The 15,229-nt window shown below is 46.7% G+C and overlaps 2 protein-coding genes across 2 annotated transcripts; one reads left to right on the plus strand and one right to left on the minus strand.

Moving 5' to 3' along the window:
• Nucleotides 1-304: 304 nt before the first annotated feature.
• On the minus strand, nucleotides 305-6,857 carry mfrp (membrane frizzled-related protein; the record flags this gene model as incomplete). The annotated part of the gene is made up of 13 exons (XM_080006734.1): nucleotides 305-967; nucleotides 1,113-1,240; nucleotides 1,481-1,615; nucleotides 2,354-2,484; nucleotides 2,718-2,866; nucleotides 2,975-3,051; nucleotides 3,183-3,308; nucleotides 3,827-3,957; nucleotides 4,706-4,925; nucleotides 5,016-5,186; nucleotides 5,989-6,120; nucleotides 6,381-6,489; nucleotides 6,804-6,857. 13 exons carry the CDS (start codon nucleotides 6,855-6,857, stop codon nucleotides 743-745), a joined length of 1,788 nt encoding a protein of 595 aa, XP_079862860.1. The 3' UTR covers nucleotides 305-742.
• Nucleotides 6,856-15,176, plus strand: LOC307234870 (complement C2; the record flags this gene model as incomplete). Its single annotated transcript, XM_080006735.1, has 19 exons — nucleotides 6,856-6,961; nucleotides 8,200-8,312; nucleotides 8,518-8,665; nucleotides 8,765-8,950; nucleotides 11,019-11,192; nucleotides 11,323-11,421; nucleotides 11,521-11,654; nucleotides 11,754-11,895; nucleotides 11,984-12,118; nucleotides 12,788-12,892; nucleotides 13,054-13,191; nucleotides 13,367-13,479; nucleotides 13,580-13,700; nucleotides 13,807-13,954; nucleotides 14,241-14,314; nucleotides 14,415-14,506; nucleotides 14,607-14,739; nucleotides 14,825-14,874; nucleotides 14,994-15,176. 19 exons carry the CDS (start codon nucleotides 6,856-6,858, stop codon nucleotides 15,174-15,176), a joined length of 2,394 nt encoding a protein of 797 aa, XP_079862861.1.
• Nucleotides 15,177-15,229: the final 53 nt, after the last annotated feature.

Raw genomic sequence — 15,229 nt, forward strand, 5'->3', positions numbered from 1 at the left:
ATATGCACTTCCTTCCCACAAATCTGACTTGACTGATAATCTGACTTGACTGATAAATTATGCTATTAAGTGCAGTTGAACAATGCAATAAAAATATTTTATCAGAAAATGGAAAAATGTTGTTTGTATTGAATCATAATTTGTCTTTCCTTTTTGACATCTGAGCATTAGAAAAGCACGAAACATTGAAGACATACTTATTATTAGATTGACAACTTTGATTTGATTTTCAGCCCTGTTTAATCACATCACATGGGAATAGAGAAGTTAAAATGAACTTTAAAACTATAGTATTAAAGTGTAAAGGCACATTTCCCAAAATGTTAGATCGTGGCAAAGACAACTACTCCTGTTTGAAATCTTAAGATAGAGATGTGTTCTGTTAGTTCGTTTTAATTAAGTGTTTTGCAGGTTTAAGTTTGTCTCTACTTGTCAAATATTTGCTACTATTTCACATCAATTACAGTCAACACCATCTAGTCAGTTATAGCTTTATATTATATAAGTTATAGCTTGTCGGGTCTCACTGACAGTCCTCCATATTGTTGTCTGAGTTTAACACCCAACGCCTCTCCTGAGGACTCTTCTTTTAATAGTGCAAACTATTGGTGTCTCCACAATAGGGCCATGTGCAGACCTCATAAACGACAGAAGACTGAATTCTGGAAATAAGTGAATTTAAGAAAGCATTCCCCGGATATTGTCTCTCGGTTCCCCCTCCTTTCAACGCTGTTTGCTCTTTTTAGGGCAACGCGCACTCCAGGGGGTCCTGCGAGTCGGGCAGCAGGTGGCAGTTGAAGGGCCAGCTGAAAGAGAAGAGGTCCAACGCCTGGCTGCACTGCTGCTCGGCCGACGAGCAGACGGAGCGGCAGGGCTGGAGGATGCCGCCCTGGGGGCTGCAGTAGGGCATGAACATCCCGCACACCAGCCTCCGAAGGGGGTCAAAACACGCCAACTCCATCAGCACCTGGGGCAGAAAGGGAGACTTCACATGGCGACCATTGTAATAGCTGTTCCATGACAATGGGAATCAACTAAATGTCATATTGCCCCCACCCTCTTGGCATGTTATTTAAAATCCCAAGTCCCATAGTTTGCCGGTGTGTCCTCACCCGGTACTGTCGTAGCAGCACCGCGGCCTCTCTCTGATCAGCAATGTACAGCCAGATGTTGGGGAAGGATGTGAGGTTGTAGCTGAGGCCCTGACACATCTCCACCTCTATGAGCTCACACGGCGAAGCTAGAGGAAATGAGAGTGAGATAGGATTCAATTGTACTTTTGGAGTTAGGGGTATATGGGAAGGGTGTACAAGCCAAGAGCAACATTTGGGACTTCTGGGTATTGTAATAATGGTGGCGTCCGCCAGGGGTTTGTACTCGGTCCCCGGTTATGTAAGTATCTATGTGTTACCACTAGGAGGCTTGATACGTAGACGTTCACATCACGGAGCATAAGCTCAAGTTCGAGGGAGTGACTCACTGAAGGGCGGGTAGGTGGAGTTGTCACAGCCGTGCTCGTCGGCCCCGTCAGAGCAGTCGTTCCAGCCATCGCACAACCACTCGGAATGCAGACACTCCCCCGTGCTGCAGGAGAACTGACTGGGGCCGCACGTCTCTGGGACACAGGGCGGATGAGTCAAAAACCCAGTGTGAGATGCAGGGGGATGCAAGTAATAGAGTAGATTTCTGACTTGTTTTTCTACTCCGTCTACTGGACAGCTTTTAGAATATCCCTTTGTAGAGTCACCACGTATCAGGGTCATTTAGGCTCAGAATTCAACAACCAAGGCCAAATATCTCTGTTTGGTAACTAGGTTTTGTCCATAATGTTTCATATAGAAGCAATCCTTTATTTTGAATGCTGCTATTACTGAAGGCAAGTATTTTCGCATGGGTCTCAAACTCAAATAAATTGTTTTTTAACGACTTCATTGCTTAACAATACCCCCCGACATGTAATTATAAAAAAATCTTTATTTTCTGTTTTATATTCTGAAAGCATTAAGTAAAGTTGCGTGGATTACTTTAAGCATTGTGATGTGGGGTTGAATTTTATAGTTGAATTTGTGGGCCAGATGTGACAGTATACTGTATTATAAACACGTTACGAGCCCATTAAATTGTCTCGCAGGCCTGTAGTTTGGGGCCCGTGGATGAGGATGAGGTACTTGATCAATTACTTTTATTAGGACATTAATATGTAATATTTAGCAATTTACGGCACTCCTTGACAGTCTCGCAACTCTTTACATTGCTGGTTAGGTGGCAGATTGTGAGTGTGGGGAAGAAGGAAGAAAGTAAAAGAACACAAACAAAAAACAAATGAACAATGAATTGCTCGAAAGGAACTCACTGCCCGCCAAGGACACGGTCTGGTACGTGGCATTGAAGCCGCTGTCTGCCACCCCTTCATCCGCCACAAACACCACGGTCATCTGGGGACCGGAGGAGGTCAGGTCGTGGGGGAGGCCGGTTCCGCAAAACCTGAGAGGAAAGACGAGAAAAGAGGAGGAAAAAGAAAGAAGAAAAAAAAAAAGTCCCAGTTATGCAAGCCTGTTATGCAAGTTAAAAGAGATTAACCCCTATTTTTAACAAGCCACGTGGACCGCAGGGACGCTCTTATATAAACCGACTCCCCGGAGACGCGGCCGCTGGAGGGGGGAGAGGCAGAATCGTGCTAAAGAGCGGCCGTCGGAGGCCCTCGTAACAGCTCTCACCGTCCCAGGACCCTCCCGGCTCCGGTGTCGCCGCCGTCGTGGACCTCCACGTAGTCAAACTCACACACGTCCTGGGTCTCCAGGCTGAAGTTTGTGAAGCTCAGTCGGATCACGGAGCCCTCCTCCGCAGATATACGCCACGTGCACAACTGACGGCGAAGACATAAGGAAGCTCGATAGTGAGATTGTTCGCCCCGCCGGCTTCACAGACTCTTTGGATCGGGCCGAACAGGCTGGACATGTTCTCCGAGGGTTACCTGCTGGTGAGGGTAGGGCCTGGGGTGGTTTGGGCTCGCGAGGTATCCGCGTGGTTCCGTCTTCCGTCCACCGCACTCTGGTGGATAACGGGAGAGACATACTTTGAATGCTCACAGTTGTGACACGTTAAACCCTGAGCAAGGCAGTGTCACAGTGTCAGACGACCAAGAAGACCTAAGAGCGACGTTCTAGGTGCCCTCTTCTTACCCCTGTGCTTGTGGCTGCAGTTGGCCTCGTCGGTTTGGTCGCGGCAGTTCGGCTGGCCGTCGCACACGGACACCGTGAGGAGACAGCGGCCGCTGTCGCACATGAACTCCTCCCTGGAGCAGCTCTCTGACGAAGGAAGGGGCCACCATTTGTACTGGAACCAACACAAACTCAACAAAAGAGAACAGTTCCTCTCCATGTCCATATCGCCAAGGGCTCTCCACCAGCTCAGGGACCCATTGTGCCTCACGATACATTTTATGGTGTTCTTTAAGTTGTACGGCATTTTGGTCAACGTTGGTCGTTTTTGAATGCGCTTTATAAATAATTGCACTTGCGTGAATGAGTCCATTCACAAAAATGTATCCCTCCAATTCGAGTTCATAGACATAAGGACATGAAGACCCACGAGACCCCATGAAATGTACATTCACATACACACACATGCACGCACACACGCACGCACATACATTGTACAAGCTTTCCCATTCATTTTAAACGTACATTATCAACACACACACACACACGCACACACACACACACACACACACACACACACACACACACACATTGTAAAAGCTTTCACATTTGTTTTGAACAGACATTATCAACACACACACACACACACACACACACACACTTACTGTGTTCTGGCGCTATGGCTCGGTACTGTGCGGAGAAGCCATTGCCGCCAATGCTGGTGTCTGAGCGGAAGGTCACCCAGACCGTGCTGCTGTTGGCGTTGAACGTCGGCGGTGCAACGTTACCGCAAAACCTACGGGAGAACGGAACAAAACAGAACAGAATAGAACAGAAGAGCTTAAAAACAGCACAGAACAAATAGAGTTCTGAAGGATAACTGTTTATATTCCAAACTAAATGATTTGAACCTTCTTCCATTGTTCTTGCTTGTCTTGAATGTGGACTTTGTGCCTGACCTTAGAAATTCTTCTCAGGATTTGTAGAAGGAGGTTATATAACACTCGCAGCATTTCATGAATCCTAATATGAGAGTGGCACCGACCCAAGCTTGCTCTCTAAAGTTGGTGGAAAAAAAGCCACAGCAGTCGACATATAATTAAAATAAAAAAATTGCAATAATGATAATAGTATAGACCGTTTTATTCAGTCGCCCACGTTTGTCCTGAACATCCCCCCGGGGATTTATAAAAGGTTATCCTATATTAACCTATCTTATTGTAATAACTTCATTTAAAGACGGACCTTAACTGAAAAGTATATTGAGCATACACAGATCTCTGACGCCACCTACCCGCTGTTTAAGGTAACGATAAATACACTGAAACTTACAAATATCGAAAAAGGCATTAGAACAACACAAGAAACGTTGGGCCTCCAAATGACAGCATCTCCAAGACAATTTAGCTTATTTTTACCTATTGTTGCCTTATTTTGCAGATACAGTTATATATGCTGGCAGCATATCAGCTTAAATGACCCAAGAACATGATGGATGTCTGACTGACCAATCACAGCCTGGACCCTGTCCGTCGCCCAAATACCTGGTGACCACGGAGCTCCGGTCCGTCTGCTCCTGAACCTCCAGCCAGTCGAACAGGCAGGGGGAAGGCCCCTCCACCGTCAGGGAGGAAACGTGGATCTGGACCAGGGCCGGCGGCGGGACCCGGATCACCCAAACGCACAGGGAGTCTGGCGGGTAGGGGCCCGGGTGGTTCGGGGAACTGAAGCTCCCCTCGGCATCCGTCAGTATCCCCCCGCAACCTAGGAAGCCAAATGGGGATCAGTGAATGAGTGGGGATAATGGGGCGCGAAAAAGTCAAACCCGACCATAATGGCCGTGAGAGCTCTTACGGGTTTGGGCCGTGGGGTGACTGCTCGGCGGTGGGGCTGACGTGGTGCTGGCGCTTCTCTGGGTGCTGTTGCCGGGCAGAGTAGGCGGCGTGTGGGATACCTCAACGCTGCTCAGCAGGTCCAGGGGACTGGTGGACGGCAGCTCCCCGTCCACTGCCTGACCTTTCATCTCTGGAGCCGAGCGACAGGGATGGAAGGAGATACACCCATCACCATCACCACAATCTGACAAGCACTGGACATTGAAGTTAAACAAAAATCTCCCGTAAAATATCAGTGTCAGAAGCAGAATTTTTCATATACAAGGAACTTGTTGGGGTGAGCAATCTGCATTGCTGTACGGACAATTAGCTCAACAGTCTGGAAAAACGAAATAAAAAACAAATGTGAAAAAGTAAACAGGATGTACAAAATGCGATTCTACGGACAGGATAAATTCAAAAAGGGAATAGCAGGGACTCAGTGTATGACTTCTAATATTATGCACAGATTGAATAAATATGTATACAATAATATTAGCTTGGATAACATTGACGATGAGTGTGTTTAAATTATTACTGTATTATTGCTATCTTATTTCCAACTTATTACAGTGTATATACAGTGTTATTACACTATTATTACAACATATTTATTATTACATATTATTATGATAACATGCATTACATTTCAAATTTATGAATAGTAATCAGATTTTTATAAAATGACTAAAGAAAGATATTTAGTTATTTTGACAAGAGTAAGGTGGTTTATAACAGTTAAAGGGCAGAGGCTGCATTCACAAGATTTTTGATGTGGCAGACGAAACACTTTAGGTTAGGTTCAAGAGATATCAGCAAATCATACAACAAGGCCTGGGATTTCACCCAGCGCACGGTACCGATGCTGTGACAAGATTAGGATTTCTATTCCCATTATTCATTGCATTTTGTCAACGCCGTGACGCCACGTGCAGCCCCTTCCAACGACTCACGTGTGAGAATGAGGACCAGCACCAGGGCCAGGGTGACCAGAAGGAGCACCACAGCGGCGGAGACCACCACCGCCCCCCAGCTGCACCCCGGCCCGCGGAAACGCGTCAAACACACCCCGAACAAACCTCGGCCTAAGGGATAAAACACACACACACACACACACACACACACACACGCACACACACACACACACACACACACACACACACACACACACAGGGAAGAGCAGTGAAATAGTCAGACTGTTCATGGGGAAAAGTTTTATTCTGAGCAACAGACAAACAAAATATTGCAAAATATTCTTCTTAAAGACTTTTCAAAACGAGTTCAAATCCTGTGCAGCGTCAGTCACGACATCATCGACATGAGGAAAACCGATCGGCTGACTCACTGGAGGCTGGAGGCTTGACGGGTTCAGGGGTGGAGGAGGTCGTCCGGAATCCTTCCACCTTTCCTTCCTGCTCCCCTTCCAGCTCAAAAGCGGGGTTGCAGAACACATTCTGATGGAAAACAAAACAAGAAATGCCAGGGGTGGGATTAAAGTGTTTGAAACCTTTATTTTACAATGCAGAGTAAGTTGACTATTTACAAAGCAGGATTGGCTGTTTCAAGGGCCAGATTAGGAACCAGACAAAGTTGAACATTCAGCAAGCGATTCATGAGCAGGAGGTACTATTGACACAAAGGATGAGCCGTTTTGCACACTGCAATATTGAGCATTGTTTAAGGTCGGCTTTAGGAGGAAGTCTGCCAAATATTGGTGTCCAAAACGGACTTCAACGGGGGGCATTTTGCAGGTCGTGTACTCACAGACCTTGTAAATGGCACACGTGCCCGAGTACGCCACCACTTGTGTGAGGTCCGACATGTTTTACTCCGAATCCGCCGTCGCTACTTTTTTCTCGTCTTGGGGGAAAGAAGCGCGCCTCCGGTGCCTCCGCAGAGCCTGGTGTCATCACGAACACAGCGCAGGTAAGCGAGAAATCATCCATTGATAAGTGAGTTATGGATGGATAGAAATCTCGTCCTCAGTCGATCGCCTCACCATGGTTGGACGGGCCTGGAACCTTCGGTTAAGCTGTGGAGACCTTACAGGCTCGCCTCTCCTCCCGAGGCGCAGCGGCCGCTATTTTTCCCAATCCATCTGAATAACGCCGAAAAAGTAATAATAGCAAAAAATAAAATAGAATTAAAAAAAAAGTCAACCTCGCATTCAAGGATATTTAAGATAGGCTTTCTATTTCTTTCGTCGGGTTCGAGGGAATGAGCGACCAGTTACCACATAGTTTTAGGATTTCTGCCACGGTGTCCCACAAAGCCGAGTCAGCTGAGAGGACTGAGCCCTGAGGGGAGAAAAGAGGGGAGTGAAGGGGGATGGATGGATGAGGGGGCTACGGGAGAGGGGGGTCAGAGGGTGAGAGAGCGAGGCGAGGGGGGTTATTATGGGTCGATGTTAAATGTCTATAGGACCAGTAATAATAATTTACACCGCTGAACTGCATTGTGAGCACAACCACATAACCACACACACACACACGGTTGTACACACATGCTCAGATGTGTGCACGGCTACAAACACGTAAGCACAGGAGCACGTGTGCACTGCACGCCATGTTGGGCTAAAAAAAAACACCCAATGCTATGTCCGTGTGAATAATGGTTTGACTTCAGTGTGTCGGAAAGGCTTTTTTTTTTCTCGGTTCAAACATTACATTTGAGAGATGTAAAAAGTGAGCAACGAGGAAAGGGTTATTTGTTAACGCCTCTCAAAGGACACACGCCAATGTTTGGGAAGGGTGCCAGCGTGTTTGAGTTTTTCCAAAATTGCTTAATACCCCGACCCCCCACGGCCTTTCCCCGTCCTGTGCCCCTATGTTAATGAGTAATCAGTTTTCAAATAAAACATCTGCCCGCTGCTCGGTTAAGAGGTGCCAGCTTACACAGCGTTTGCCGTCACCAAGAGGGACAAACAACACAAGCCCGGACAGACACAAACAAACCGGTGGGGATTGAAGATGGTCGGGTTTGATGCGCCGTTGATATGCGCCCTATTCTTATTCTCTGTCCAAGTGGGTGAGTACCCTCCAAATCGATGTTCAAGTCAAACATTGAGATATATTATTATTTTCCTCCGTTTTCTGTCTTACAACGAGTTTGGTTCCGGTCGTATTTATTCTGGAAATACTACTCTCTCGCCACGTGCGCTCCAGTGCATCTGCAGTACGAGGATTATGAGTACTCTGAAGAGGAGTACGAGGAGCCAAAGCCTGTGAACTGCTCCACGGCGGAGACCATCCGAGGGGGTCTCGTGACCTACTCCCAGGTACAGGGCTTCTAAGTACACTCGATCTGCTCAATCGATCCGGAGTGGTTGCTACATTGATAATGAAGGGATGGCGCTTTAACAAAAGTTGACATTTCCAACCAGGATCTGTTGTGCCTCTGAATTATTTTCTTCAACATAAAATGTCATCATTTTGAACAAAAAGAAGTAAAAGTAACCAAACTCCGAACTGCTTCCGGTTTAGGGGGGGTTAGAGTCGAGTGTGCTGACCTATCACTGCCCCCGTGGCTACTATGCTTTCCCGATCAGCCAGAGGCTGTGCGGCGCTCATGGAGAGTGGTCCATCATGATATTAGCCAATAGCAGAAGATTCTCACAGGCCACCTGTAAAGGTAACATTTTGGATGGCGGCTCGCAAAAGAGGAAGCACGACTTCATATTTCTCTATACTGTATGTACCATCCTTCCTCTTTTTCCCTCGCCCTGTTCAGAGGTACTTTGTCCGGCCCAGCTCGAGTTAAACAACGGGGAAATGCAACCCAGGAACCAGTGGTTCCGCCCTGGGATGTTCCAGAGCTTCTCCTGCCTGGATGGATTCAGCCTTTCGGGATCAGCCAATCGGACCTGCACCCTGTCTGGGGAATGGACGGGAACCACCCCCACGTGTGACAACTACGGTGAGAAGGAGCAGAAATTGCAAATGGAGGCACCTGGGTTTCACTGGTTGGATGGGATATAGGCCTTCTTTCGGGCCGATTGAGAAGATTTATATTTACTCGAGTTCATCGGGTAAAGGCACTAAAGGCGACGGGTGCCTTAATGGGGGCTTAAGTGTAGGGGTCGTGTGGTTAATGCAGCCACACCTGTCTTTGGTCCAGGTAATTCGGCCAGGGTTAGGGTGGTTGTATGCCTGTTGCCCGTTAGAGCAATCAACGAGCATAGGTAACCCCCCACCCCCACACACACACACACACAGGGAGAGCCTCTGTCACGACAATGTTCCATATGCTCCCGGCTAGCTCCATCTTGCCAACTCTCCACAATGAACTGGTGTGTTTGCAACATCTCTGCCTGTGTCTGTGTCGGTACTCGGGTGGCGTGCAACAGGTGGAACTGCCACAACGGCACCTGAACAGGGACTCTCCGGCATGGGGAAAAGCAGCCGCAGCAGCCACCGTGGGTGCCACAGAGACATATTATGCTTTGTCCTTATTTTTCGGTCAGATATAATGTTCATATTAGACGTGACCAAATTGTTAAATAATGAGGTAAACTAATGACAAAGTAATGTATGAATGCTGCAGAACATAACGCTGAGGCTTCCGACCACTCTGAACCCTCCGTTTTTAAAGGGTTTTTTCTACTCTTTGCACAAGCTGATCAGCTCGTCACAGATTTCTTTATATGCTTTCTTTATATGCTTCATCCGGTCCGTGTCTCTTTTTATTAGATGAGATTAGATTCAACTTTATTGTTATTGCACAAAGTACTGAGTACTGAGACAACAAAATGCAGTATAGCATCTAACCAGAAGTGCAAAACAGGCAGTAAAGTGCAGCTTATGTATAAAATAAGTTGTGGGTATAGATATACTGTACTAAGTATGTACAGTATGAACAGAATTATCTTATTATCAACAGTATTGACATAATGAATATGATTGCACTAAAATATATACAGTATGAGCAGTATTAACTGAATGATGAGCAGTATTTACAGTATTAAATAAAGACAATATTAAATATAGTATTTACACAATGGATATGGATGCACTGAAGTATATACATTAAGAGCGGTATTAGCAGCATTAACAGAGTGGGTATGAATATGGTTGTCACCGTGGTGTAGACTTCAGCAGGATGACAGCTGAGGGCAAGAAGCTGTTCCTGAACCTGCTTGTCCTGGAAGGGAGGTTCCTGTAGCGCCTCCTGGAGGGGAGGAGGGCATACAGCCTGTGGCTGGGGAGAGCGGTGTCTCTGGCGATGCTTCGCTCCCTGCGCAGGCACCGATATTGTAGATGTATTTATTTTATTTTCCAAGTTTTACATGAAACAAATAGTATCGCAGTGCAGAGTCTGTCGCCCACAAGCTTGGGAGAACAGCAATCATAGTTGGAACAAATATTTAGAACTTGTAGATCTAATATGAGTAACTATTCAGCCACTGGATCGCTTATTTTTCGCCTCAAATTTGTTCAGAAACAGATTTTGGTGGAGTGATGAGGTGAAATCAGTGAAAGTTACGGAGTAAATAGAATGAAACCCGGAAGCCATGCTCAAACGCCATTGTCTCCCAGAACGTGTGGCCTCAGGAGGGTGGCTCTACTCACTGAAACAGAAGGAACACAGGAACACAGTGGATTTAGAGGTACGTCAGAATGGCTGTAATACATAATATGAGTGGTATTCTAAGCAAAAAAAAAAATCAAAAACATGTTTTGGGAACCTCAGAGACCTATATTAACTTGTGTAAAGAGGAGCATAATAGTTCCACTTTCAATACCAGCGCAGAGGCGTGGAGTAATTGAGGTCACGCTTATGCGCACCCAAGCGACTCAGCTTTAAGGGAAGACAAACATTGTTCTCCTATAAACATATTTTCATATTACGGTTCATTGCTCCAGTAAAACGGGTCACTGAACAAACAATAAATACGCCAATTCAACGGTTAGCCCCACGTGGCCTCGCACTTTCACCATACGTATACCAAAATGATACATCAGTAGTCTTTTTCTTTTCAACCCAGCTGACGACTGCAAAGACCCAGGGGTCCCACCGGGGGCGCGGAGGTCAGTGGGCCGGTTCGAAGTGGGAGAGACGGCGCAGTACCGGTGCCAGGCCGGTCTGGACCTGCTGGGATCGGCCAAGAGGGTCTGCTTGGAGAGCAGGGTGTGGAGCGGGTCCACCCCTCGGTGCCAGGGTACGGTTTGAGCGAGAGGGAGTTGGGGATGAACGAGATCAAGAAAGTCCACAAAGTGAGATGCCGTGACTTTTAGGATCATGGCGTACAAGTAGCACCTGACGTCGTTTTCCAATGCGCTTCCTCACAGCCACGCACAGCTTCGACAATCCCAGTATGGTTGCGGCAGCCATGGCGGAGTCTCTGACTGGGGTCATGGATGTGCTTTCTCCGGAGCAGAATAAGGAAGGTCAGTGATGTTTGTGTGTTTGTGTGTGTGTGTTTGTGTGCGAACACACCCTGGAAGACGGGGCTGGCTCTTCTCAACCTTCTTCCCAATTTCCTCCAGGGTCCTTTGCTCGAACCATAAGTCTGACTGACGACAGTCGCGTCAACGTTTACATCTTGTTGGACACGTCGGGCAGCATTTCCAAAGAGGACTTTAAGAAGTCCAGGGAGGCGGCTATTAGCCTCATCAGGAAGGTCAGTGTGAAACTCCACTTTATTAAACAGGGTCATCAGAACAAACAGGCAGAAAAGAAAGAACGGTCATAATAACAATGTTTTATCGACTTGTCCTAGTTGGACAGCTACGACGTCCAGATGAAGTTCCACGTGACATCATTCGCCGGCGAGGCAAAGGACATTGTGACAATCACCGATACCTTTTTCAGCGAAGATGCAGATATGGTCATAAGGAGTGTCCAGCTGTTTGACTACAAAAGTAGTGTAGTTCCAATAACACTTGACCTTTCGATCATTCACATTGTTCTCTGCCTCATTCGTTTGCTGACCACTCTGTCGACCTGTAGGCCATGGACACAAGACGGGCACCAACCTCTACGCCGCATTGCAACGCGTCAATGAGATGATTTCCATTTACAAACAAAACAGGATGGAAAACCATTTCAATGAGACTCAGAACGTGGTCATCATACAAACCGACGGTAAAGCCACTACAATAAAAATTTGGAAATCGGTGTGATCGTTGGGAGCTTTGCACAATATTTATATTTCTTTATGGATTCAGAACAGCATGTAAAGGGATCAAACAGATGTTCATCTCATGGAATTACAGTATATGGGAATGGCAAGCGAGTTATCAGACCAAAGCTGTAAAAACTTCAAATTAACTCCTTAATATATATATATATATATATATATATATATATATATTTATTTATTTGGACAAGGACAGAAAGAAATTGAATTCACTAAGTGCATTGTAATGATGATAATACTTGAATGTTAAAAAAAACAATCTAAAAGTTAACCACTGCAATTCCCAATATCACAAAACTACCATTTCGCACCAGAAAATAGTGAAAACTATTGGTGATTATGTCTTCTTATCTTGAATTGAGACTACACTGTTTTTCATGCTATGAAGATGATGAGGATGTTGTTAATCCATGACGATAACCGGGTAATATCATAGCAAAACACAGCCACAGTTCTCGGTTCACTTATGTTTAATTTTCCTCAGTGCACGGCTGTTTCTTATAACACTGAGGCGACCGATGGGGAACTGCACATTGAAAACGTGACATTTCTAGCATTGCCCAAAGGACACATTTCTAGGGTGTAGAAAGCTCCCGCTCTCTCTCTCGCTGCAGGGTTTTCCAACACAGGCACCAGCCCCCAAGCTGCGCTGGCCCTGATGCGACACCTGTTGGGGTACAGCAGCACATCGCTGGACCACAACGAAGAGATGCTGCTGGGTATGCCATGGAACAATAGCGCTCAAACTCAAATTTGAAAACATAATTTGTATTTATCAACAACAATAATAATAATAATAGTGTTACAGTGCACCGAATAAGGAAGAGTTCATGAGTATGCAAAAGTGTTTCCATTTGTATTTCCCTGCGTGTGTCCATAGACATCTACGTATTCGGTGTTGGGGAGAACATAAACAAAGCCGAGCTGAATTCCATCGCCTCACAGAAGCACGGCGAGAAGCACCTCTTCATCCTGAGAGACTACGAGACTCTAGGAGGGGTCTTCAACAGCATGATCAGTTGGGCTTCCATCATCCCTGGCCGTGTTTTTGTTTCGTTTGTTTTGTTTTTGGAGACAAATATTTGTCTATTATATTTATGTGGCGTGTCATGGATACAAATGGTTGTATTACGAAAAAAATGCTTAGCTCGGTGAATCTTTATCGTTGAAAAAGTTGATGTTTGAAAACGTAGGTGACAAGAGCGTGACAAAGTGTGGCCTGGCCCAGGAGGTTTCCATGAATCGGGGCGTTAACCCAGGGACAGAGAAAGTCGAGAACAGGCCCTGGCACGTCACTCTCACCATGGTGAGAATGGCGCTCCGATGATAGCTCTCAAATACTTCATCCAATCCTTCTTTTTGATTTCCATGCATTTCCTCACGTTCTCCACCTCCCAACTCTTCAGATTGGAGGCAAGTCTGAGACTAAATGTTATGGCTCGATCGTGAGCCAGAACTGGATCCTGACCGCTGCCCACTGCTTTGGCAGATCCAGCACGGCGGAAGAGACCGTCGAGGTGGAACACGGTTAGTAGCTGGTTAACCTCCTTCCCCCGATGAGGGGGGAAAAAAAATGGCAACTACTAGACAAAAATACGGCGCTAGTGGTGCCTCCGTGTCTTTGCTCACGCAGGTCTGGGTATGGCCATTGCTGAGGAGGTCATCATGCACCCCAAGTACAACCTCGACAAACTCAGAAGCAGGAACGTGTCGGAGTTCTACGACTATGATGTCGCTCTGGTGAGGCTGAACGAGAGCATCCCCCTGTCCCTGAAGACGAGGTGAGGTAAAATGATGAAAGGGGGACAAGGGTTTTCTGACTCCGATAAGTATAGACCTAGAGCGAACAAGATGGTTTTTGTGGATGAGTAATTTACCTGAGAGAACCTGGAGGGATCTGTACAGTATGTTGCTGTATCACAGATGGGTCTTTTGGGTAAACAGAGGATTGGATTTTAACGTTCTATACCATGTAAATATGAGAAATTATGAAAGACACTCAAAAATGGAGTTTGTGTCGTGCCTTTCATTGTGTGTAATACCAAATATGGTCGTGTTGTACGGCAGGCCGATCTGCTTGCCTTGCACAGTGGCAGCCGGCCGAGCCATGAAGAGGATCAACTCTAACTGCGAGGAGCAGAGTAAGACGCCACCTTTGACCCCGGACGCAAGTAATTAAAGAGAATGAAAGACAAATCATGTTATTACCACTGACGATCACCTCCGTGTGTGTCGATACAGGAAGGGAATTACTCCAGCACAAAGAAACTTTGGCGTTCTTCATCCACAAGGACTCCCAACGCAAGGAGACGTATATTCAGACGGATGATCAGGTGGGGCTTTCAAAAAAGCGAAGCCCAAATGAGCGGTGGTCTGCGTAGTCTTCACTATTGTGTACAGTACTGTAGGTACCGGTGGCTTTACACTCCGCAGAGGCAAAAGTGCGTGGAAGAGGCGAAGCGGACCCTGAAAAAACCCACCAATGTGACCATGGATGAGTATGTACCCGAGCGGTTCCTCTGTTCAGGAGGCTCAGGCAGATTCCGCCACTCCATCACCTGTAAAGGTGAACTATCAACTCAGACATATAAAACAGATTTAGACTCTCAAGGAAATAGCGACAAAAACCCGATTATCTGTCTGATCCCCAGGCGACTCCGGCGGTTCCCTGTTCCTGCAGAACAGAATGCGCTACTTCCAGGTCAGCAGAGCAACACCGTTCGCCGCCCAATCAGCAAGTTCCACCTGGTTGTGTGATGTGCAGATGTTTTGTTTTGTTTGTTTTTACAGTGGGTTGATTTTATCGGCTGTGTCCTCTAGGTGGGGGTAGTGAGCTGGGGCACCGTGGACGTGTGCGGCTCTGTCGAAGCGGCTCAGCAGGGGCTCAGCGCGGACCAGCCCCCTCCCGAGGCCCGTGACTTCCACATCAGCCTGTTCGCCATCGTACCGTGGCTGAAGCACTACTTGGGCCGGGAGATCGAGTTCCTGGCGTCGGAGAACTGAGACGGCTGCTCGAGGCTCGCACCCTTGGAGAGGAACGACCGGGTCGAAAGGAT

The sequence above is a fragment of the Zeus faber genome (genome assembly GCF_960531495.2).
Source record: "Zeus faber genome assembly, chromosome: 9".
Lineage (NCBI taxonomy): Eukaryota > Metazoa > Chordata > Actinopteri > Zeiformes > Zeidae > Zeus > Zeus faber.